Below are 26,153 nucleotides of genomic sequence, written 5' to 3' on the forward strand. Positions count from 1 at the left end.
TTGAACGGGATATGGTAGTAGGTGCCAGGCTCACCGGTTTGTGTCAAGAACTGCAACGCTGTTGGGTTTTTCACTCTCAACAGTTTCCTGTGTGTATCAAGAATGGTCCACCACCCAAAGGACATCCAGCCAACTTGACACAACCGTGGGAAGCATTGGAGTCAACATTGGCCAGCATCCCTGTGGAACGCTTTCAACACCTTGTAGAGTCCATGCCACGACGAATGATTCTGAGGGCAAATGTGGGTGCATCAATATTAGGAAGGTTTTCCTAATGTTTTGTACACTCAGTGTAGAATAACCAATTATTTAACCAATATTTTAAACTGGCATAAAATGGTCATCACACTGGATTAATGATCTACTAGTGTCACGCATAAAAAAGTATACCAGCCATTTTTACAGCTATTTTATATAGATTTTTTACATAGGCGTCATCAAAGTTCACTGTAATATAACAATACTGAGCAAAAATATAAACACAACATGTAAAGTGTTGGTCCCATGTTTCATGAGCTGAAATAAAAGTTCCCAGAAATGTTCCAGACCTACAAAAATATTATTTATCTCAAATTAAGTGAAATGTATTTACATCCCTGTTAGTGAGCATTTCTCCACATCCCTGTTAGTGAGCATTTCTCCTTTGCCAAGATGATCCATCCACCTGACAGGTGGAGCATATCAAGAAGCTGATTAAACAGCATGATCATTACACAGGTGCACCTTGTGCTGGGGACAATAAAAGGCCACTCTAAAAATCTGCAGTTGTGTCACACAACACAATGTCACAGCTGTCTCAAGTTTTGAGGGAGCGTGCAATCGTCTGAGTCAAGCCACCCGGACAGCTGATGAAACTGAGAAGTATTTCTGTCTGTAATAAAGCTCTTCTGTGGGGAAAAACTCATTCTGATTGGCTGGACATGGCTCCTACGTTTTATTTAATTGTATTTAACCTTTATTTAACTAGGCAAATCAGTTAAGAACCAATTCTAAGTAGGTGGGCCTGTACCCTCCCAGGCCCACCCATGGCTGCGCCCCTGCCCAGTAATTTGAAATACATAGATTAGGGCCTAATGAAGTCATTTCAATTGACTGATTTCCTCATATGAACTGTAACTCAGTAAAATCGTTGAAAATGCTGCATGTTGCGTTTATATTTTTGTTCAATACTTAAAACAAAGATAAAGATAAAGAATGTGGGACAGATCAACTAAATGTAGTTAGTTAACACTAACAATAATTATATCATTTATCAAAAATGAAATACAAAGAAAACATATTAAGCTCAAATATATCTTGCTCTGTGTGTGTGCGTGTTAGTGTGTGTGTGTGTGTATATTATGTCATGACTGTAAATACGTCTTGCTTTCACAATTGAACATTTGCTAAACAGCACCCTTGTTAGGCTACTGCAGCCTCTCGCTACCCGTGATATCAAAGTACATTTTCAAAAGGAGCCAAAATGAAATAAACGATTTGGTATAATTTCGATTATGGACGATTGAATATACCTGTGCTTCAAACTGTTTGATTGGAATGATTTGTAGCTATTGTCTATCTGCTCTATCCTTACAAGAAAATACGCGATGCCGCAAAGTGTTGTGTATTCACGCACCAAAATTCAGGAGGAAGCTAAGCGCGTATAGCTTGACTGCTGCCGCGTTCAAAAAAACTTGGAGCTCGGAATTCAAGATAACTGGAAACGCGGGAATTCAAGATAACTGGAAACGCGAAAAAAAAACGAGCTCCGACTGGGGCAATTCGGTTTGAACGGTCATCCAACTCGAAATTCCAAGTCGGGAACTCGGGCCTCTTTCTAGAGCTCAGACTTTCCGACGTTAAGATCACTGACGTCATGATTTGACCTCGGTTTTCTTTCGATTTCCCACTTGTGTTGAACGCACCATGCGTTTTTCGCGTGTCGGCTCACTTGACCGCAGTGAAATACCCAGTGACGTAGTATATTCAACTTCTTCTTTGCAATCTATAATCATCAGTCCAAAACAGTTGCAACGAGAGTTTCCCTCCCGTTTCGTTCTGTTTAAGAAAGTTTTTGCAAAATAATCCCTGTTGGATGTGTTGGAAAAACTTGTCAATAATCAACTGACTGACTGACTGGCTTTCTTTTTTGTTGTTGTTGAATTTTACCCCTTTTTCTCCCCAATTTCGTGGTATCCAATAGTTTTTTCTTGTCTCATCGCTACAACCCGCACTGCTTCTTAACACAGCGCACATCCAACCCGGCCGCACCAATGTGTGGTAGGAAACACCGTGCACCTGGCAACCTTGGTTAGCGCACACTGCGCCCGGCCCGCCACAGGAGTCACTGGTGCGCAATGAGACAAGGACATCCCTACCAGCCAAGCCCTCCCTAACCCGGACAACGCTAGGCCAATTGTGCGTCGCCCCACAGACCTTCCGGTCGCGGCTGGTTACGACAGAGCCTGGGCGCGAACCCAGAGTCTCTGATGGCACAGCTGGCGCTGCAGTACAGCGCCCTTAACCACTGCGCCACCCAGGAGGCCCCTGGCTGGCTTTCTTGATGTCTATAGTATTCTCTCGGGTATGCAATCTGGTTTCCGCTCAGGTTATGAATGTGTCACTGTAACCTTAAAGGTCCTCAATGATGTCACCATTGCCCTTGATTCTAAGCAATGTTGTGCTGCTATTTTTATTGACTTGGCCAAAGCTTTTGATATGGTAGACCATTCCATTCTTGTGGGCCAGCTAAGGAGTATTGGTGTCTCTGAGGGGTCTTTGGCTTGGTTTGCTAACTACCTCTCTTAAATAGTGCAGTGTATAAAGTCAGAAAATCTGCTGTCTCAGCCACCTCCTGTCACCAAGGGAGTACCCCAAGGCTCAATCCTAGGCCCCACGCTCTTCTCAATTTACATCAACAACATATCTCAGGCAGTAGGCAACTCTCTCATCTATTTATATGCAGATGATAGTCTTATACTCAGCTGGCACCTCCCCAGATGTTGTGTTAAATGCTCTACAACAAAGCTTTCTTAGTGTCCAACAAGCTCTCTACCCTTAAACTTGTTCTGAACACCTCCAAAACAAAGGTCATGTGGTTTGGTAAGAAGAATGCCCCTCTCCCCACAGGTGTTTTTACTACCTCTGAGGGTTTAGAACTTGAGGTAGTCACCTCGTACAAGTACTTGAGTGTATGTGTAACCGATGTGAAATGGCTAGCTAGTTAGCGGTGGTGCGCACTAATAGCATTTCCATCGGTGACGTCACTTGCTCTGAGACCTTGAAGTAGTGGTTCCGGCTTTTGTGGAGCGATGGGTAACAATGCTTTGAGGGTGACTGTTGTTGATGTGTGCAGAGGGTCCCTGGTTCGTGCCCGGGTATGGGCGAGGGGACGGTCTAAAGTTATACTGTTACATTGATGCTGTTGACCCGGATCACTGATTGCTGCGGAAAAGGAGGAGGTCAAAAGGGGGGTGAGTGTAGCGGATGTGAAACGGCTAGCTAGTTAGCGGTGGTGCGCGCTAAATAGTGTTTCAATCGGTGACGTCACTTGCTCTGAGACCTTGAAGTAGTGGTTCCCCTTGCTCTGTGGCTTTTGTGGAGCGATGGGTAACGATACTTCGTGGGTGACTGTTGTTGATGCGTGCATAGGGTCCCTGGTTCGTTTCCGGGTATGGGCGAGGGGACGGTCTAAAGTTATACTGTTACATATGGCTTGACGTTACACTGTCCTTCTCTCAGCACATATCAAAGCTGCAGGCTAAAGTTACATCTAGACTTGGTTTCCTCTATCATAATCACTCCTCTTTCACCCCAGCTGCCATACTAACCCTGATTCAGATGACCGTCCTTCCCATGCTAGATTACAGAGACATAATTTATAGATCGGCAGGTAAGGGTGCTCCCGAGCGGCTAGATGTTCTTTACCATTCGGCCATCAGATTTGCCACCAATGCTCCTTTTAGGACACATCACTGCACTCTATACTCCTCTGTAAAATGGTCATCTTTTTATACCTGTCACAAGACCCACTGGTTGATGCTTATTTATAAACCCCTCTTAGGCCTCACTCCCCCCTATCTGAGATGTCTACTGCAGCCCTCATCCTCCACATACAACACTTGTTCTGCCAGTCACATTCTGTTAAAGGTCACCGAAGCACACACATCCCTGGGTTGCTCCTCTTTTCAGTTCACTGCAGCTAGCGACTGGAATGAGCTGCAACAAACACTCAAACTGGACAGTTTTATCTCAATCTCTTCATTCAAAGACTCAATAATGGACACTCTTACTGACAGTTGTGGCTGCTTTGTGTGATGTATTATTGTCTCTACCTTCTTTCCCTTTGTGCTTGTTGTCTGTGCCCAATAATGTGTGTACCATGTTTTGTGCTACTATGTTGTTTCTACCATGTTGTTATTGTTATGTTGTGTTGCTACCATGCTGTGTTGTCATGTGTTGCTGCCTTGCTATGTTGTTGTCTTATAGGTCTCTCTTTATGTAATGTTGTGTTGTTTCTTGTTGTGATGTGTGTTTTGTCCTATATTTACATTTTATTTATTTTTAATCCCAGCCCCCGTAGGAGGCCTTTTGCCTTTTGGTAGGCCATCATTGTAAATAAGAATTTGTTCTTAACTGACTTGCCTAGTTAAATTAAGGTTAAATAAAACATGTAATACATATATCTATAGTAGCACCTGCCCCCTGGTGACCATTACGTAGTATGGTAAAGCTGGGATTCTTAACTGACAACATTTGACATTACATTTTAGTAATTTATCAGACGCTCTTATCCAGAGCGACTTCCAGTAAGTAGTGAGTGCATATACAGTGGAGCAAAAAAGTATTTAGTCAGCCACCAATTGTGCAAGTTCTCCCACTTAAAAAGATGAGAGGCCTGTAATTTTCATCATAGGTACACTTCAACTATGACAGACAAAATTAGAAAAAAAAATCCAGAAAATCACATTGTAGGATTTTTAATGAATTTATTTGCAAATTATGGTGGAAAATAAGTATTTGGTAACAAAAGTTTATCTCAATACTTTGTTATATACCCTTTGTTGGCAATGAATAGAGGTCAAACATTTTCTGTAAGTCTTCACAAGGTTTTCACACACTGTTGCTGGTATTTTGGCCCATTCCTCCATGCAGATCTCCTCTAAAGCAGTGATGTTTTGGGGCTGTTGCTGGTCAACACGGACTTTCAACTCCCTCCAGATTTTCTATGGGGTTGAGATCTGGAGACTGGCTAGGCCACTCCAGGACCTTGAAATGCTTCTTACGAAGCCACTCCTTCGTTGTTTGGGATCATTGTCATGCTGAAAGACCCAGCCACGTTTCATCTTCAATGCCCTTGCTGATGGAAGGAGGTTTTCACTCAAAATCTCACGATACATGGCCCCATTCGTTCTTTCCTTTACACGGATCAGTCGTCCTGGTCCCTTTGCAGAAAAACAGCACCAAAGCATGATGTTTCCACCCCCATGCTTCACAGTAGGTATGGTGTTCTTTGGACGCAACTCAGCATTCTTTGTCCTCCAAACACGACGAGTTGAGTTTTTACCAAAAAGTTATATTTTGGTTTCATCTGACCATATGACATTCTCCCAATTTTCTTCTGGATCATCCAAATGCTCTCTAGCAAACTTCAGACGGGCCTGGACATGTACTGGCTTAAGCAGGGGGACACGTCTGGCACTGCAGGATTTGAGTCCCTGGCGGCGTAGTGTGTTACTGATGGTAGGCTTTGTTACTTTGGTCCCAGCTCTCTGCAGGTCATTCACTAGGTCCCCCCGTGTGGTTCTGGGATTTTTGCTCACTGTTCTTGTGATCATTTTGACCCCACGGGGTGAGATCTTGCGTGGAGCCCCAGATCGAGGGAGATTATCAGTGGTCTTGTATGTCTTCCATTTCCTAATAATTGCTCCCACAGTTGATTTCTTCAAACCAAGCTGCTTACCTATTGCAGATTCAGTCTTCCCAGCCTGGTGCAGGTCTACAATTTTGTTTCTAGTGTCCTTTGACAGCTCTTTGGTCTTGGCCATAGTGGAGTTTGGAGTGTGACTGTTTGAGGTTGTGGACAGGTGTCTTTTATACTGATAACAAGTTCAAACAGGTGCCATTAATACAGGTAACGAGTGGAGGACAGAGGAGCCTCTTAAAGAAGAAGTTACAGATCTGTGAGAGCCAGAAATCTTGCTTGTTTGTAGGTGACCAAATACTTATTTTCCACCATCATTTGCAAATAAATTCATGAAAAATCCTACAATGTGATTTTCTGGATTTTTTTTCTAATTTTGTCTGTCATAGTTGAAGTGTACCTATGATGGAAATTACAGGCCTCTCTCATCTTTTTAAGTGGGAGAACATGCCCAATTGGTGGCTGACTAAATACTTTTTTTGCCCCACTGTACATTAGTGACAGAAGAGAAAAAATACATTTTAGAATTCATTTCCTGCAATTCTACACATTTTGCCATGGGGCTTAGAGAATTTATTTTGCAATTTTGAAAACAAATTTCATGCAATTCTACTTATTTTGCCATGGGATGGAGAGAAATGTTTGCCATTTTTAATATATGAGTGAGAGTGACTAACAAAATCAATGGGGGCCCCCGGTTGGTAATTGAAACATGATTACTACACATGTAGATAGATTGATAAAGTGGTCAAGCCAGCTAAACATTTCTAGCTGACCTGGCTAATTGAGTGACTGTCAGTGACTGACATAACAAGAAACTAACTGCTGATGCGCAACCACATTTTGAAATTGCACCTTGTGTACTGTTCTAACTCTCAAAGTTGAGACCCCGACTGAGTTTGAGTTTTATGGGGGCTAATTGATCTGCGCGCCTAGAAAAGGGGGCCTCGCCAGGCAGCCAGTTGCCCAACAAAGCCTGAGCCACACGACAAAGAAATGGCATTCACTTTCTAGCACTTATACGTTTGCTACTATCTGGTACCAAATTATTTTCTACTTGATGCAATGTAAAATACCTGGTGACTTAAGTACCGTAAAAAAGTGCAACCCGTTTCTCCCTTGTAGTATTCGACACGGACAAGACTTCCCAGACTTCCCATATCCCAGATATGACTTCCCAACTACAATAAAAACTCAGGTACAATAATACATAAGATGTCCCATTTCTTGATTTTATTTTAACTGGACACAATTGTTACACAGAATCTTTTCATATATCTTTAGTTATTTTCACATATATCTTTAGATTTAGTTTTTTAAACATCAGAGTAACCAAACTTAACACCTAAAAGCATCTGTAAAACAATACCGTCAATACCGTCACCCTGTAGTGCAATTTACAGTTCAAACTAAAAACAGCTTTTGTCTGCAAAAATATACATATTTATTCATTTAGCTTTTAACTGCTATTTAGACTTGGTAAAAACGTAAAATACCTTTATTACGGCAAATCAAATAAAAACACAGAATTGACAACATAAGTCATCTATAGGCACATTAGCTCAAAATGGTCTAAAAATGCCTAGATGAAGATATTCAATCACTGCACCAGCAGGAGTGGACCACACATCATGTTAAACACTTTGACACACAGGTAATACCACCAAGGTTCTAGAAGCACTTGAATGAGGCACCACGTGGAGGTTAGGTCTAATGACAACACAGAACGACACTTTGGCCTGAAGGTTCATCGCACAGCAACAGGCACAAATGATGCAGAAGCTGTAAACTTACTACGATATACACATAAGCGACATTCAACACAAAACAGTACCTTGGGCATTGACGCAATGCTGTTATGGAGTTTTCAGTGCGGCAACATTGAGGAGAAATAAAAAAAATATTAAAAATAATGGCACTTTTTAGGGCAAACACAAAAATGTTATGATTAATAGCCATCAAACTGTGTGCTGATGCATTTGCCAGCAATCAGTCATCACTTCTTCCATGTATATTCAAATCATCCCTTGGTGTGGACTTTCTTCCGTCTTATGAGAGGGGTGAAAGGGGCATTCCTATTGGAGCATTATCTTTGGAGTGGATTGCTTTTGGTGATGGAGTTATGGTGTGACAAAACCTCACAGCAATGGTTGTAAAAGACGGACTATCCCAATGAGCACTGCAGAACAGAGCTGACCACTGACACCAAAGACAGATACCAAAGATACTTATTGATCTAAAACCAATCCTTGTCTTCACATACTGTATACACAGAAACTCTTTATGCCTCTAAATGGAATACACATGGACATTCTCATATTAGAGCTAAACAGCTAAAAACATCACTATGTTTACTCCCGTTTTTCTTTTACACAGGCTGTTGACGGTACATGCATTTCACAACACAATAGCTGTGTCCCCTCAGTCTAAAATGGGTTCATGTCCTTGTCATAAGTCTCTATGGTATATGGTGAGTACCTATCCAAGCCCTTCATTTACTAGTGTTCAGGAAGGAGAAGAGAGAAGGAAAGAAAGTAATTACGATGATTGGAACACAGCCAATGAGGAACCACAGGTGAAATCACCACAGTGGGTGTGTTTACTGGGCCATGAGGACCCAACTGTCTAGGACCCTATTCATTCAAGCCCAGTTAGCTGTCAATGCAACTTGGAAATACTGTGCTTTCACAAATACTTTCAGACCGCATAAAAGGACTGCAGATTCTGACTCAACCACAACACCAGCTTACCAGTTTTGATTGAATAGGGCCCGAAGCTGTTAGTGGAGTGAATAATTCAAACGGTTTGCTACACACTAGCACCAAGTCACAAAAGTGAGTCAACTTAGAATCAATCAAATACTGTTCCGGCGACATCACATGAGCTGGAGTGTAAAAAATGAGATCCTCCTTCAAATGAAGGAGTCATTTCATGACTGCATTTCTTGTAAATTCTACATCACCAGGAATGCGGACGAAGTGCTGACAACAAGAGAACAGGTACTCAGGCGTACCATCTCTACTATGGATGAAACATGACCTCCAGGCCAAGCAAATGACTGGAGAAATACAACACAAGTCTCTCTAGTTTATAATGCATATTTAGGATTGGCTGGTGGTCTCGTCCCTGCATTCATTCCATCAGCTACAAAAAAATGAGCAGCAACAGAGATATGTAAAACAACGAATGGAGTGCAACATTCATGATTCCATTCAAACACAATGATACTTATGTCTGGAATACATTTGTGAGGCATTAAGTGAGGTGAGTACTTATTCTGCAGCGAGGGTGACTGCTACAGAGACAGATTATAAACAATAGGAGGAACTTGGCAACAGACTTGAGTATGCACTAACTGAATGTTAAGATGGGAGTGTGTTTGTCTGTGCGGATGTGCATATTTCTGAGGCTACTGTCGTAAGTCTCCACTTGGAATATCGATTTTCCTCAAAGTATTACAACTGAATGAAACATGTACGTATCAAATAACATGCAATGTCTCACATGCACTTCCTACAATTGTTATTGAATGGCTAGTGGGGTTTTAGGCAAATAGTGAGTTTTTTTCACTCTAATATACTACACGTAAGCATTTTTACTTTGGTAAGTTGTTGTTTTACATTAATACTAGTACTTTGTCAAATCAAATACTAAACTATTTGTCAAGTACTAAACTATTTGTCAAGTAGTAAGAGACTATTTGTCAAGTAGTAGAATATTTGCGAAGTACTAGCCTATTTGTCAAGTAGTAGCCTATTTGTCAAGTAGTAGGTCATTTGTCAAGTAGTAGACTATTTGACGTTAATCCAGCAAGCAGCTTGATGTCTGAACTTTAAAAAAGCAACAATGACACTTTATTTTACCGTCTGGTATTTACTTTGATATTACACGGTAACACAGTAATTACATGTTGTCCATAAACACCTCTCGGTTTCTTGGGGACTCATTGTAACCACCTGGTACCAAATTCTATAGTACCAGATAATACCACGGCCAATTGTTACAATGTATTTGTCTTCGATAAACTCTGAAGGACTGCAAAAATAAAACAAACTAACAAATCAGACAGGAAGCTAATCTGAATGATCTTAACTGGGGCAACCGAACCCAACAGAGGTGAAATTGATCAGCAGTAAGATGAGAATGAGAGGGACTGCTAAATGCTTGTGATATCTCCTCCTTTATCAATGTAACACTCCAGGAGATGACAGTGCTAGCTACGCAAACCATCTGAGAGCCTATGGGGCACACGGGCCCCTGCCACAGCTGTTTAGAGCAGCCAACAGGCCACCATGCTCACATGGTGACACCAAGGAGCAGGTGTTGGGGGGTGCATCAGTGTCCCCCATCGCTGGACGAAGGGCTTTCGGATCGCCTCTCTTTCAGGCTGGCAGGCTGCTTCTTCTGTTTGTGTTTGGACTTCCTCAGCATCCGTACCTGAACACAGCATCAAGGACACGATAGCTTAACAGCGCTTTACTTTATAGATAGCTATGGGAGATTTGCATCCATGGTGAAGGACACCACAGTAAAGTTGTAACTATTTGCCCCATTATAGTAGGAAAAAGCTGTTACCTTTGGGCCTGCTGCAGATATAATGATATTTCCAGGGGCCTGGATCCAGGGCTCTCCATCCACCTGCACAGGGATGGGCTTGGTCACTGTGATACGCACGTAGTTGCCCTGGGCGAGACGGATCCCAGAACGCATGCCGCCCTGCACCTGGCCCTGGACCACACAACACAGATATATCTGTATACAAACCTCATTCGTGGTATCCTGATTTTAACGCTGTATACTGGAGAAAACGTTCTGAAACACTGGGATCATTTTTAGCACTGATGTCTCTCTTCTCTGTGGTATCAGGACATACATGGTACTCAACAGAGTAAGGGCAGTAGGTGATGAACTCACCATGTGCACTACCCCGGTCACCCCCACCACCTCCAGCATGCCATCGTCAATGCGTGGTTTCCCGTAGCGCGAGTCACCTTCTGATCCCCACAGGTCTGCCCCAGAGCCCCAGCTGAACACACACACACGCAGTTGTAAGTACTGACTGTGTTACAGATCGTTATGTACTTTTAGGTTTGTGTGAGTAAGGGGACCGTGTGTGAGGCCATTCCTCTTCATGAGCATGCATCTTGAAGTGAATGTCATACGTCATGAGTGTCTGACTGTCAGCCGCGTGTAGAGTTTAACCCTGTGTGTTTTTGTGTGTATTTCCTACCTGGGGATGTTTAGGAAGATGAGGCCTTCTATGCTGGGCAGTTCCACTTCTTGTTTGTCCACCTGCAGTTTAAGGTCCTTGTGAAGGTTCCGTGTGTGGCTCAGCTTCTGCAGACCCGCCTTCAGGTACACACCTTTGTTATGGAACCTACATACCACAGGAGGTTGGTCGCACCTTAATTGGGGAGGATGGGCTAGTGGTAATGGCTGGAGCAGTATTAGTGGAATGGTATCAAATACATCAAACATGGTTTCCAGGTGTTTAATGCCATTCCATTAGCTTCGTTCCAGTCATTATTATAAACTGTCCTCCCTCAGCAGCCTCCACTGCTACACACACACACACACACACACACACACAACAAGGATAAGTCGTTTTGGGGATGTTCTCTTTTTTGAGACATTTTAAAGCAGCTTCTTACTGGAGGTGGTCTCCTACCTGCTGTTGAACTTCCCTGGTTCTTCTTCACGGGCATGGTGGAAGTCCAAACTGAGCTCAGCATCGATGCCCAGACCAAAATAATTGTTCATCTGCACTATCTGCAACAAGGGAGATCACCAGTAAATGAATGACCAGGACGACCAACTGAATAGATTGAGTTTATTTTATTTTTACAGGGACAGTGCACATTAATCAACGTTTCAGTAAAAGTGTTGGTTTTAGCCAGCCGGCTAATTTTCAACCGCAGTCCCTGGGCAGGTTATTAAAAACAATTACAATATAGACAATAGCAACATAGGACAAGCAAGACATAGCATACAGACAGAGCAAAATAGGACAAGCAAGATGTAGCATACAGACAGAGCAACATAGAACAAAAAGCGGCAAGACAAAATTCATAAAAGCAACAAAGTGTTTCCACACCTCACAAGCTACAGACAACAGACATGGAAAGCGGTAACACACAGCTAGGGACCAAGATCTCTTGGCATTATAGTTATGATTCAAATTATAACTATTGCCATTGTTATATCTGCATTCATCTGATTGTACCTTTGGTGGTTCCAGGAAGCCGTTCTCCTTGCCGTCCTCTGTGACTTCCTGTGCATCCAGCAGGATGGTCCAGCGGTCCATCTGCACCTCCTCCGCCTCGTCTACAGACACAAGGATGTGGTGGGGGTCCTCTCCGCTGTAGCCCGCCCCCCAGCGCAGGATCCGCGCCAGGTCATTACCTGATGGAAGGCATTGGGGGGGAGAAGATATTGGGGGGGGGGGGGGGGGGAAATAGTTCAACTACTGATATATGCTGATTAAAGCTAATTTACGCACACTACAGTGATCAGAAGAGAAGGGTGTGTCCTCTCACCTGTGCCCAGTGGGACAATACCAATGGGGGGCTCAGGACAGACCAGCTTGTGTCGGATGGCCTCCAGGACCCCCAGGACCCAGCCCACCGTCCCATCTCCCCCACACACCAAAACCCGGAAGCGGGGTACCTCTCTAAACGTGTGCAGTCTGTGGAGGATAGAAAAAAAGAACATAAAAAAGAGATAAGGTGCTTATTTCATTGGTTAAGAATTATAGCCTAGTAAGCTAGTGAGATATATCTATATATTTCATTGGTTAGAATTATAGCCTAGTAAGCTAGTTAGATATATCTATATATTTCATTGGTTAGAATGATAGCCTAGTAAGCTAGTTAGATATATCTCTTTCATTGGTTAGAATTATAGCCTAGTAAGCTAGTTAGATATATCTATATATTTCATTGGTTAGAATTATAGCCTAGTAAGCTAGTTAGATATATCTATATATTTCATTGGTTAGAATTATAGCCTAGTAAGCTAGTTAGATATATCTATCTATTTCATTGGTTAGAATTATAGCCTAGTTAGCTAGTTAGATATATCTATCTCTTTCATTGGTTAGAATTATAGCCTAGTAAGCTAGTTAGATATATCTATCTCTTTCATTGGTTAGAATTATAGCCTAGTAAGCTAGTTAGATATATCTATCTATTTCATTGGTTAGAATTATAGCCTAGTAAGCTAGTTAGATATATCTCTTACATTAATAATAATGTTTCTATTATTTTCTACAACATATATATTTAAAGTCAATCATGTATTCGCTGGTTGGTTAATTTCTTTGTGTCCGTGTCATGGCTAACAAACATACATAGTAGAAAAAAACTCCTTCCAAAGACCTTGTGGAAAAAACATTGCACAATACAGACCCCCCTTCTACAAACACAACAGCTCTCACATCACACTGCTGAATGAGCCTAACCACCACTTGTCTCACCCAGGCAACGGTCCCCCGTTGGTCATGTCAAACACTTGGTGGGGGTTGAGAAGCTTCCGGAAGCCGTAAAGAAGCTCTTGGCCCTTCAGCCCGCCACTCTTGGGGTTGACAAACACCAGTAGGGGCGAGCCACCTTTGGGCAACTTGTTGTGCTGCAGGGGAGTTACAACAGCAGCACAGTCAATTGAGTAAAGCAAGCCAGCTTCTTTAAAAAGGTCTGGTCATGTAAATGACACATTCAATTGGGATCTGGGATTGTTTACTTCACATTGACGCAGCATTACCATGATCTCTGGTATGACTAGGGAGGTCAGCTGCTGGTTGCTGACAGACGTGTCTTTGGCTAACATGTAGATCCTCTCAGCCTCAGAGAAGCACGTTATCTGCACCACTACTGCACCTACAACTCAGACAGACAAGCAAACCTCAGGATGTGATGTTGCATAACAAGCACTGTAAATATGACCTCTCATATAGCCCAGACTGGCACACATTCAATGTTATAATGACATTTAGTACTTTGGATGTATTGCACCAAACATTCTCCACAAATAAATAGTTTATTATAATAAAGACATCGCAAGATAAATGGCTGTGGGCCATATAGCAGGCTTGATATAAATGGCCCATTTAGCTCTAGGGAAGTGGCAGCTGCAGTGGGACACTCACAGTCAGTAAGAAAGAGGCTTATGTAACACTGAATGGGGCAGGACCCTGCTGCAGTGGCCTGCGGCAACAGAGGAGCGACTTGAGCAGTGTCAAGCAGGGACACACAGCCCAGAACAGACCGTCTGTTTCAGAGCCAACTAAAGCCTGTGTGTCCTGAATGGGGATGATGTGGAATGAGGGCACAGGGAGGGGGACAGGGAGGGGATTGTGGGGAGAAAAGAGTGGGATGAGATGGAGGGGGGGTGGAAAAGGGAAGGTGGTGCTCCACTGGCTGTTTCCATGGCGACATACCCACCTTGGCTCCCGTAAACATGTGTGATGGTGACCAAGTGACCTAAGGAGCAGATTCAAATCTAGTTAGTTAACAACAGTCTTAATCACATTTCAATCAACTATAGTCTTTTTCAAGGGAAATGTTCAGGAGGATTTCTGGGGTAAAGCGGAACAACACTGAATACCGTGGGATTCCATCCGTTTTAATTCTAGAAAAGGAGCAGCATTGTGATGCGATGTGTGTAGACTCACTCTTGATAGCTAAGTGCTCCTGTAGCAGGTTGGTATATTCCTCCTTGCTCAGTTGTACAGGCAGTCCCTCCAGCAGTAGGTTGACCTGCACAACTTGCTTCCTGCTCTCCACTATGTAGAAACGGGTCTGGTTCATCTGCCTTAGGGAGATCTGTCAGAAACAAAAAGACAAAGATAAACACACATGCCTGTTCATAAACACCTACACACACATACAGTGCATTAGGAAAGTATTCAGACCCCTTGACCTTTTCCACATTTTGTTACGTTATGCACACCCAATCGCCCATAAACTTAAATGTCAGGTTGAAGTTCCTCATACCTTTCTTATCTCCTGCAGTTTGTACAGTAGCAGCTCCTGGCCTGTCAGCCCTTGTCTCTGAACTGAATGTAGAGAGAGAAATAACACACCCCGTCAGTGAACTTTGATAAGATACAGTAATGAAGGCATATAATAAACAGAGTATGACACTTGCTATGTAAAAACCCAGCCTTGGTGTATAGGTCTGCCACCTCCCTGTTTCCTGACCTTGCTTACTGCCCATGTAAACTTCCACAAGGCTGAAGCTTGATGGGTCTTCGTCCTGGAGAAAAGAGCATCACCAAACAAGAGTATTGAACGAGGGTTGTCATTAACAGATACGTTTATACAGTCAGAGCAATGGAGTCTCTAGTACAACCATTAATTGCCATTTCTGTGAACAATACTAGTGCCAAGGTATGTGCCAAGCTGCAGTTAAGGTGGACTGGGTGTGTTATGTTGGAGACCTGCTGGTAAGCTGTACCTGTCTTCCCAGTTGAGTGAGGACCTCCTTAATGACAGAATCCACTGTGCTGTTCTTGGAGATGGAGATGGATATGTACGCCACACCAACCCTGTAAACAAAGCCAGGCAGTAGAGATGGGAGATAGAGGTATGGTATAAGGGCAACTTTTACCATAGGAACAACTCATTAGGCATCAGCAAAGGATTGTTCAAAAAGGAATGCACTTTTAGGGAATAGTCATTTGAGATTTGCCCAATGACTAAGTATTGTGCCCCTGCAGTACTCACTTGAGCCAGCCAGCATAAACCTTGAGGACCTCTGTGTCCTGGGGTTTGGCCCTTAGAAGCCACGCCTCAGGCACATTCTCCTTAAAGATGGCCTTTTCGTCAGGGGTTCCGTTACGGTTGAGGATGTCATTGCTGTGTAGAGCCTGCTGGCCGTTGTCTTGGAGCTCGTAGTCCAGCGAGTCATCTGGGATGTAGAAGGTCCTCAACGCTGACTCCTGCAGACAGGGATTAGATCAGTGATCATCCTCCTGGAGAGACCTACTGGGAATGCAGACGTTTGACACACCTGACCTGATTCTAACGACCAGTAGTACTTAAACACTTTGCATAGTCAGTGGTGGAAAAAGTACCCAATTGTCAGTAAAGTAAAGATACCTTAATAGAAAACAACTCAAGTAAAAGTGAAAGTCTAAAAGTATTTGGTATATACTTAAGTATCGAAAGCTAATTGCTAAAATATACTTAAGTATCAAAAGTAAAAGTATAAATCATTTCAAATTAAGCAAACCAGACAACATAATTTTCTTGTTTTTTAAAATTTACAGATAGCCAGGGGCACATTCCAATACTCAGACCTCATTTACAAATGAAGATTTAGTGAGTCCGCCAGTTAAGAGGCCGTGGGGATGACCAGGGATGTTCTCTTGATACAGGCGTGAAAAGTACATTATTTTCATTTGGATTGTAGTGAAGTAAATGTTGTCAAAAGTATAAATAGTAAAGTACAGATATGAAGAAAAAAAATACTTAAGTAATACTTGAATGTATTTTTACTTAACACCACTGCTGACCAGCTGAACATCAGGACCTTGAATCAGGTGTGACAGAGCAGGGCTAAAGGCTACATACACAGCAGATATCCAGGAAGGAGTGGTGGGAGAAAATAAATGCACTCTAAAAATAATGAATCACTTGATGCCAGAAAAAAGTGGAAATAATCTCTAGTTAATCCAGTTTTAAGGAATGGGGAGAATCTCACCACCACTTCCTCATTCTTGGTTATCCGAGGAATGGAGACCAAGCGGAAGTGGCTGCGCTTGACTGCATCGTCCCCATCAAACACCTTGAGAACCTGCTTCCCTGAAGTTTGCAAAAAAACACTCTTTAGACAAACGTGGGAAATTCTACATGTATGGACCTGTATAATTAGGATTATGATAGATTACTAAACATTAGCAAATGCTGAACATTGGGAGCGTTAGGACCCGTTAGCTCAGTGTCATGCTCCAAATAGCACACAGTTAAAGTGACACAAAATACAGTATCATTCAAGGGGTTTTCTTTTTTGTACTATTTTTTACATTGTAGAATAATAGTGAAGACATTAAATACTATGAAATAATACATATGGAATCATGTAGTAAGCAAATCAGAATAGATTTTAGATTCTTCAAAGTAGCCACCCTTTACCTTGATGACAGCTTTGCACACTCTTGGCATTCTCTCAACCAGCTTCACCTGGAATGCTTTTACAACAGACTTGAAGGACTTCCCACATATGCTGAGCACTTGTTAGCTGTTTTCCCTTCGCTCTGCGGTCCAACTCATCCCAAACCATCTCAATTGGGTTGAGGTCGGCTGATTGTGGAGACCAGGTCATCTGATGCAGCACTCCATCACTCTCCTTCTTGGTCAAATAGCCCTTACACAGCGGTTGGAACCAAAAATCTCAAATTTGGATTCATCAGACCAAAGGACAGATTTTTACTAGTCTAATGTCCATTGCTCGTGTTTCTTGGCCCAAGCAAGTCTCTTCTTATTATTGGTGTCCTTTAGTAGTGGTTTCTTTGCAGCAATTCGACCATGAAGGTCTGATGCACGCAGTCTCCTCTGAACAGTTGATGTTGAGATGTGTCTGCTACTTGAACTGTGTGTAGCATTTATTTGGACTGCAATTTCTGAGGTTGGTAACTCTAATGAATGTCTCCTCTGCAGCAGAGGTAACTCTGGGTCTTCCTTTCCTGTGGCGGTCCTCATGAGAGCCAGTTTCATCATAGCGCTTGATGGTTTTTGCGACTGCACTTGAAGAAACGTTCAAAGTTCTTGAGATTTTCCGGATTGACTGAACTTCATGTCTTAAAGTAATGATGGACTGTCATTTCTCTTTGCTTATTTGAGCTGAGCTGTACTTGCCATAAAATAGACTTGGTCTTTTACCAAATATAGCTATCTTCTGTATACCATCCCTACCATGTCACAACACAACTGATTGGCTCAAACGCATTAAGAAGGAAAGAAATTCCACAAATTACCTTCTAACAAGGCACACATGTTTATTGAAATACATTCCAGGTGAATACCTCATGAAGCTGGTTGAGAGAATGCCAAGAGTGTGCAAAGATGTTACCAAGGCAATGGGTGGCAACTTCCAAGAATCTAAAATATATTTAGATTTGTTTAACACTTTTTTGCTTACTACATGTTTCCATATGTGTTATTTCATAGTTTTGATGTCTTCACTATTATTCTGCAATGTAGAAAATAGTAAAAATATAGAAAAACCACGGAATGAGTACAGTTGAAGTCGGAAGTTTACATACACTTAGGTTGGAGTCATGGAATCTCTTTTTTCAACCACTCTACACATTTCTTGTTAACAAACTATAGCTTTGGCAAGTCGGTTAGGACATCTAATTTGTGCATGACACAAGTAATTTTTCCAACAATTGTATACAGACAGATTATTTCACTTATAATTCACTGTATCACAATTCCAGTGGGTCAGAAGTACACTAAGTTTACTGTGCCTTTAAACAGCTTGTAAAATTCAAGAAAATTATGTCATGGCTTTAGAAGCTTCTGATAGGCTAATTGACATCATTTGAGTCAATTGGAGGTGTACCTGTGGATGCATTTCAAGGCCCACCTTCAAACTCAGTGCCTCTTTGCTTGACATCATGGAAAAATCAAAAGAAATCAGCCAAGACCTCAGAAAACAAATTGAAGACCTCCACTGTTCTGGTTCATCCATAAAAAAGCCAGACTACGGTTTGCAACTGCACATGGGGACAAAGATCGTACTTTTTTGAGAAATGTCCTCTGGTCTGATGAAACAAAAATAGAACTGTTTGGCCATAATGACCATCATTATGTTTGGAGGAAAAAGGGGGAGGCTTGCAAGCCGAAGAACATCTTCCCAACCTTGAAGCACGGGGGTGGCAGCATCATGTTGTGGGGGTCCTTTGTTGCAGGAGGGACTGGTGCACTTCACAAAATAGATGGCATCATGAGGGAGGAAAATTATGTGGATATATTGAAGCAACATATCAAGACATCAGTCAGGAAGTTAAAGCTTGGGTCTTCCAAATGGACAATGACCCCAAGCATACTTCCAAAAGTTGTGGCAAAATGGCCTAAGGACAACAAAGTTGAGGTATTGGAGTGGCCATCACAAAGCCCTGACCTCAATCCTATAGACAATTAGTGGGCAGAACTGAAAAAGCATGTGCGAGCAAGGGGGCCTACAAACCTGACTCAGTTACACCAGCTGTTAGGAGGAACGGGCCAAAATTCACCCAACCTATTGTGGGAAGCTTGTGGAAGGCTACCCGAAACGTTTGACCCAAGTTAAACAATTTAAAGGCAATGCTTCCAAATACTAATTGAGTGTATGTAAACTTCTGACCCACTGGGAATGTGACGAAAGAAATAAAAGCTGAAAGAAATAATTCTCTCCACTATTATTCTGACATTTCACATTCTTAAAATAAACTGGTGATCCTAACTGACCTAAGACAGGGAATTTTTACTAGGATTAAATGTCAGGAGTTTAAATGTATTTGGCTCAGGTGTATGTAAACTTACGACTTCAACTGTAGGTTTGTCCAAACTGTTGACTGGTACTGTAACTTCTTACAGAAACGTTAGGGACTCTTATATAGTTGAAACATGGGAATAATTGTATCGGTTTTGATGTGACTTCACTGATCACAGGGAAACATTACTGGCCAAATACATGTGACAACTTATCCTGTCTCTACCTGAATCCGCTGTGGTTGCCGGCTGGCTCTCCTTTGTAGTTGCTGGAATCTGGGTGTCAACTTCGTCCAGGTTATCTGATGAAGCAAAGGTGTTAGGTATAGGTACGTGAAGGCAAACAATGAGGAAATAGAATGAACGTTGCATTTGTTTTCCCACATAGTTTACACACGTGTGAAACATGGAATGCTTTTTTAATTTCAAAGTCAAGCACAGTTTATCGTTGCTCATCTTGCTTGACAAATGACATCTTGTCTGACCTAGAACAAGAGACAACGACAAGTTGACACTTGCTCAAAGACAGACGTCATTCCTAACAGCCTAGAAGTAAGAATGTTTATAAAGGGACTGAAAAGTTGACTGTGTGGTATTGTCAGAGAATGAATTAGGCCTAGGTCTCACATTTTCAGAACGGAAACTCAGCCATTCAGTTACAGTGCCTTTGGAAAGTATTCAGACACCTTGACAATCTACACACACTACCCCATAATGACAAAGCAAACACAGAAATGGTTGCAAATTTATAACAAAAAAATTACAACTGAAATATTACATTTACATAAGTGATCAGACCCTTTACTCAGATATATTTATTGAAGCACTTTTGGCAGAGATTACAGCCTCGGTCGAGTCTTGTTGGGTATGACGCTACAAGCTTGGCACACCTGTATTTGGAGATTCTTCTCTGCAGATTCTCTCAAGCTCTGTCAGGTTGGATGGCGATCGTCGCTGCACAGCTATTTTCAGGTCTCTCCAGAAATCGGGTTCAAGTCCGGGCTCTGGCTGGGCCTCTCAAACACATTCAGAGACTTGTTCCAAAGCCACTCCTACGTCATCTTGGCTTTGTTCTTAGGGTTGCTGTCCTGTTGGAAGGTGAACCGTAACCTGCTCAGACTGGGGATCAGTCTGTGCTTTGCTCCGTTCATCTTTCGCTCGATCCTGACTATTCTCCCAGTCCCTGCCGTGAAAAAAACATCCCCACAGCATGATGCTGCCACCACCATGCTTCACTGTAGGGATGGTGCCAGGTTTCCTCCAGACGTGATTCTTGGCATTCAGGCCAAAGAGTTCAAGCTTGGTTTTATCAGACCAGAGAATCTTGTTTTGCATGGTCTGAGAGTCTTTAGGTGCCAACCGAAAGGTTGCTGGATCGAATCCCAGAGCTGACAAGGTAAGAATCCGTCGTTCTGCCCCTGAGCAAGGCAGTTAACCCACTGTTCCCCGGGCTCCGAAGACGTGGATGTCGATTATGGCAGGCCCCCGCACCTCTCTGATTCAGAGGGGATGGGTTAAATGTGGAAGAAGCATTCAGTTGTACAACTGACTAGGTATCCCTTTGCACTTTTATTGATGCGTGGCTTCCGTCTGGCCACTCTACCATAAAGGCCTGATTGGTGGAGTGCTGCAGAGATGGTTATCCTTCTGTAAGGTTTTCCCATCTCCAAACAGGAACTCTGGAGCTCAGTCAGAGTGACCATCGGTTTCTTGGTGACCTCCCTGACCAAGGCCCTTCTCCCTCAATTGCTCAGTTTGGCCGGGCAGCCAGCTCTTGGAAGAGTCTTGGGGATTCCAAACTTCTTTCATTTAAGAATGACGGAGGCCTATGTGTTCTTGGGGACCTTCAATGCTGCAGAAATGTTTTGGTACCCTTTGCCAGGTCTGTGCCTCAACACAATCCTGTCTCGGAGTTCTACAGATAATTCCTTCGACCTCATGGCTTGGTTTTTGCTCTGACATGCACTGTCAACTGTGGGACCTTATATAGACAAGTGTGTGCCTTTCCAAATCATGTCCAATCAATTGAATATACCACAGGTGGAATCCAAGTTGTAGAAACATCTCAAGGATGATCAATGGAAACAGGATTCCATTTTGAGTCTCATAGCAAATGGTCTGAATACTTATTTAAATAAGGTACCTGTTTTTATTTTAAATTAATTTTCAAAACTTTCGAAATACCCGTTTTTGCTTTGTTGTTATTGGGTATTGTGTGTAGATTGATGAGGAATTGTTTATTTATTTAAGCCATTTTAGAACAAGGCTGTAATGTAACAACATGTGGAAAAAGTGAAGGGGTCTTAATACTTTCCAAATGCACTGTATATCTTATTACTTTCTTAATTTACTTTCCAATGTGTATATTTTGTGTGCACACTGTCTATATTCGTTTGAATGGTAATGTCGGAGTGTGAAACAGTTGCTTAGAGGATGTGGCTTTGGGTATGGGGGTGGGGAGGGTTAATGGACGGTGGAGACCAATGTTCCCTCAAAAAAAATTCAGCACTGAGCAAATTTCAGGTCTGCTAAGCGCAAAGTTGAATGTTGTGAAAATTCTGTGCAACTTCCAGCGCGCGTTTACTGTTAACACTGCTGTACCTGCTTTAAGTTTCAGTTTTAACAGTGGTTCAGTAGGCTACTGTGGCTATTTGGTCATAATGTAGGCCTACCAGAGTGGCCTACTATCAAAACAATAGAGAAAATGAGATGACTGAACATTTTGTTGTGTTGTGTGATGCAAGAAACCACTTTACAAAATAAAATGCATCATTATTCCCATACAATTATTACAGAGAATCCGACAAATGATGCTATCCTCTGCCTATTAGCTCCTTTGCTTATTCAAGCCTGTCTGTCTTAAAAATACAACACTACCCCTTTAAGACAAACAAAAATCTCTTTACCTGACTCGCTTTCAAAGATGTCTAGAAATGTACACATTTTGTGCTCTTGTAGAACTATGTAAAATGTCTTGCATAGTTTGTTTTGTTTCGGTATGTTGCATTGAAAGCTGCTAATATTGCGTTGAGTCGATCACAATTGCCACAATAAAGGAAAACGCTGATAGTGTCAGCAGGGAAAACTCTAGAACAGTGGCCACCAACCTTTTATGAGTCAAAACGCAAGCCGAGATCGACCACTCAGATTGTTTTTTAACATGACTTAAAAAAATGTAAGCCTACGCAACATTAACCAATCAAAAACAGTACTGTAGCAACGAGGTTTGTGCAGTAAGCTATAGGCCCAATACATTAACACCACATATTGGCTTTCCCAATGCATTGTTTTTTAAAATGTATATTAAACAATTTGAGGTAGGCTGTATGATCACACCGGTAATAGATCAGTTCTTGCATTACTTGTGAAGCACAGCTGAGTGAGCATACATTTAAATAATTCGCTTTTTATTTTACTGGGCTGATGGTGCCTGCATCTGATAGTCAGTCTCAGTGGAGGGAGAGAACAGCAGACTGAGGTTCCTCCACTGACACTGACCAAAAAGGGACACCGAAACTCGAGTCGGACCGCATTATTTCTGCTTCATGCACAAATTCATGTTGTTGCTCTTATGAACAGAGAAAGTGAAATATTCCTTGATATTAAAAAACACCCAAGCCGCTAATAATAATAACAATGCAAGCCACTTTCCTCCTCATTCCTTACTGCTGCAGTGCTTGTTGTAGAGCTGAGTGGAAATAGGAAGAACGTGCATTTTATGGGTTATAAAAGTGTTGAATACAAAGTGTTGACAGTGCTGAGTAAGAACTTAAACATGAACTCACTCATAAAACCAGCAGCTCTTTGCTGTATTCATTGACAGTCTCTCTCTAGTCATGGTTTTAAATGTTTTGAAATCTCACAGTATGAGCTTTGCTGTAGCTTTTTAATTTTTAATTTATTTATTTAACTAGGCAAGTCAGTTAAGAACAAATTCTTATTTACAATGACGGCCTACCAGGGAACAGTGGGTTAACTGTCTTGTTCAGGGGCAAAACAACAGATTTTTACCTAATCGGCTCAGGGATTTGATCCAGCAACCTTTCGGTTACTGGCCCAACGCGCTAACCACTAGGCTACCGGCCCAACGCGCTAACCACTAGGCTACCTGCCACCCCAGCTATGCCTGCTACGTTACTGCAGACACAGTAATCTGAGCCATCCGATTGTCTAGCGGTAGGCCTGTAGTGTACTTGATTTGCTCTTCAGGCACGTCGGAAAGGCAGAATTTGTACCTTCAGACACATGAAAAGGTTCAAAATGGCAACAGTTCGCCTACCCGGCACCCAGTGTAGCTGAATCACATGCACCTACCGCCAACAGCCTGAGACGAAAAAGAAAAAAAAAGGAACAAGGCTTTATCGTTGTTTTTTTTCTTCCAAAGAAATGTTTGCCGATTAACTAGGAAGGCCTTGGAGATGGACCGGTTGGTGACCACTGCTCTACAAAGTTGAGTGAAGTTCGCAGCTTAGAGGGAACATTGGTGGAGACCACCAGCTTACCCAGGTCATTCTGGCAGCTCTCAGAGATGCGGTAGCAGTGCATCTTGCTGAAGTTCCGCGAGCATATTCGCACGCAAGCGGGGTGAAGGAGCATGCTACGTAGACGTCCTAGGCCACACTCTGGAGGCACAATGACATAACAGGCAGCGTGTGTCTGCAAAGGATGAAACAAACGCATTATTAACTATAGTTGTTCTTTAGTGGCGGTACATTTGGTGTCGTTTTGAGGCTTACCGTCATACCACACCACTCGCACCGCATCCCCGCCAGGACGTCCGAGGAGCCACAGGTGCGTCGGCAGACCTCACAGCGTGCACCTGAGGGGATGTTTCCCTCCCGCCAGTGGTGGTGAAGCGTATCCTAGGACAAGAAGAGAGAAAAGGAGACGGAGAGAGAGGTGGTTCAAAAAGCAATAAGTGAATTAGTCACCACATCAGAATACACTCATTATCCTGCTGGATTTGCTTTAATGTAGATCTGGCTGGACCAAACATTTGATATTGCTCAGCACAGCAGTAATTTCTCTCACATCGTTTCAGTGTGCTTGCTCATGGAACTCTTTGGCTCAAGATGATCCCTCCCCTGACCGAGGCAGGTTATCAATGTTAAAGCTACAATCTGTAACTTAAATTCCGCCTCAAAAGTGCTACCCTTGCACTAGTCTTCTGTTTTGCCTCTTTGCCTACTGAGAATACTGTACCTTTCCAGCAAACTGTGAACATTCCCAGAACATTCCCTAAGTTTCCCATTAAGTTTTTTCGAACATTAGAATGATAACATTCCCAAATGTTTTTGCGAAGAAAATGCTTGAAATGAAATATCCTTGGAATGTTCTTCTAACAATCATTAAAATGTGTATTAATTACCATATAACATTCACCGAAGGTTGTCATTAGGTTGCCAGGGATTGTATTAACACAATGTTCCGGTGAAAGCAATAGAAAAGGTTCTAAGAAAACATTACAGGAATATTCTGCTAATGTTGATGGAGATGTTATTAGAAACAAGCAAGGAATGCTCTCATGAAATTAGTGTGACGTTATGACATGATTGTTCCAATAACGTTTTCTAAACATTCTTCAGCAATGAGGCCTGGATTCAATTAAATTGGTTCTGAGAAAACATTACTGGAATGTACTGCTAACATTAATGGAGATGTCATCCGATACACCTACCAAGGTATAGGGTCTTAATTTGACCAGTTTCTCACAGCAGGAAAATAATCCTGCAGCACCAGGAAATTTGAGTTGAAATGTGGATGATAATTAAGGGACATTTTTGTATGGGTTAATACGTTTTTCGTTAGAACAAATCAAATCTGAAATTTTAAAGTGGAAATTACAAACTTTAAAAGCCTCGAATACACTACAAGTTGTAATTTCCTGCAACAGGGTGGTCAAATTAAGATCCTGTATAGGCCTAACAATTAATGATGCGTATTGATAACAACAAACCACCCAGCAAACCGGAAACATTCCCAGAACATTAGCTAACATTTCCATTAAGTTCTAGTTAGAGTTTGAGCTAACATTAGGATGATAGCGTCCCACAAACATTCAAAGAAGGTTTTTTGATCACCACAACCTTTTTCTTAATAAAATGTTATAAATTAAATGTTGGAATGTTCTCCTAACATTCACTAAAATGTTGTTCACAACATCTGTAAAAACTTCCGATAAGGTTCTCATTAGGTTGCCAGGGAATGTATTAACACAATGTTCCGGTAATGTTCTTAGAACATACTGCCGCAAACAAAATGTGGGCGCAACAGAAGGAAACAGTACAGGAATGTTCTGCTAATGTTGATGGATGTTATTTAAAACACCTATACACAACAAGCAAGGAATATTCCTAAAATGGTCTCAAAAAGGTAGTGTGATGTTATGACATGATGGTTCAAATAACGTTCCCTGAACATACTTTAAAATGTTGGAGCAATAGAATTTGTAAAAAAAGAAGAAAAAATGGTGTCCTGGTATAGTCAGCGAATATGGATGGAGACATTACTACTAACACCTAGAACAAAAAAGAAACAGTCCTGCGAGACTCTTAGAAAGTTATTACTTAAAGGTTAAGACATGACGACACAAAATTGCTCTAAAAACCTACTTCAACAATAACGGAAGTAGTTCTGAAAGCATTGCTGCAATGTTCTGCCTATGTTGATGTGTAATGTGACATTATTATATGATGTTGCTAAACTTTTAAACAAATGGCATTTTAATATTCTTACATCATTATATTTTATTAAGGTATTGTCCAAACATAGTGCCT

At 42.0% G+C, this 26,153-nt stretch overlaps 1 protein-coding gene across 1 annotated transcript in view; it reads right to left on the minus strand.

Moving 5' to 3' along the window:
• Positions 1–7,113: 7,113 nt before the first annotated feature.
• The window catches only part of LOC110504921 (diacylglycerol kinase theta), a 29,010-nt gene continuing 9,970 nt past the window's right edge, over positions 7,114–26,153 (minus strand). The window contains exons 5-23 of the mRNA XM_036970338.1: positions 24,114–24,239; positions 23,880–24,033; positions 19,605–19,679; positions 16,604–16,704; positions 15,625–15,839; positions 15,356–15,446; positions 15,100–15,154; positions 14,893–14,954; positions 14,571–14,721; positions 14,341–14,379; positions 13,661–13,776; positions 13,377–13,528; positions 12,439–12,587; positions 12,126–12,304; positions 11,571–11,671; positions 11,133–11,279; positions 10,817–10,928; positions 10,478–10,630; positions 7,114–10,339 (exon numbers count right to left, since the gene is read on the minus strand). Coding sequence (XP_036826233.1) covers positions 10,238–10,339; positions 10,478–10,630; positions 10,817–10,928; positions 11,133–11,279; positions 11,571–11,671; positions 12,126–12,304; positions 12,439–12,587; positions 13,377–13,528; positions 13,661–13,776; positions 14,341–14,379; positions 14,571–14,721; positions 14,893–14,954; positions 15,100–15,154; positions 15,356–15,446; positions 15,625–15,839; positions 16,604–16,704; positions 19,605–19,679; positions 23,880–24,033; positions 24,114–24,239 — 2,280 coding nt within the window. The 3' untranslated portion in view covers positions 7,114–10,237. The remainder of the gene's footprint in view (positions 10,340–10,477; positions 10,631–10,816; positions 10,929–11,132; positions 11,280–11,570; positions 11,672–12,125; positions 12,305–12,438; positions 12,588–13,376; positions 13,529–13,660; positions 13,777–14,340; positions 14,380–14,570; positions 14,722–14,892; positions 14,955–15,099; positions 15,155–15,355; positions 15,447–15,624; positions 15,840–16,603; positions 16,705–19,604; positions 19,680–23,879; positions 24,034–24,113; positions 24,240–26,153) is intronic.

The sequence above is a fragment of the Oncorhynchus mykiss genome, chromosome 31 (genome assembly GCF_013265735.2).
Source record: "Oncorhynchus mykiss isolate Arlee chromosome 31, USDA_OmykA_1.1, whole genome shotgun sequence".
NCBI classification, from domain to species: Eukaryota; Metazoa; Chordata; class Actinopteri; order Salmoniformes; family Salmonidae; genus Oncorhynchus; species Oncorhynchus mykiss.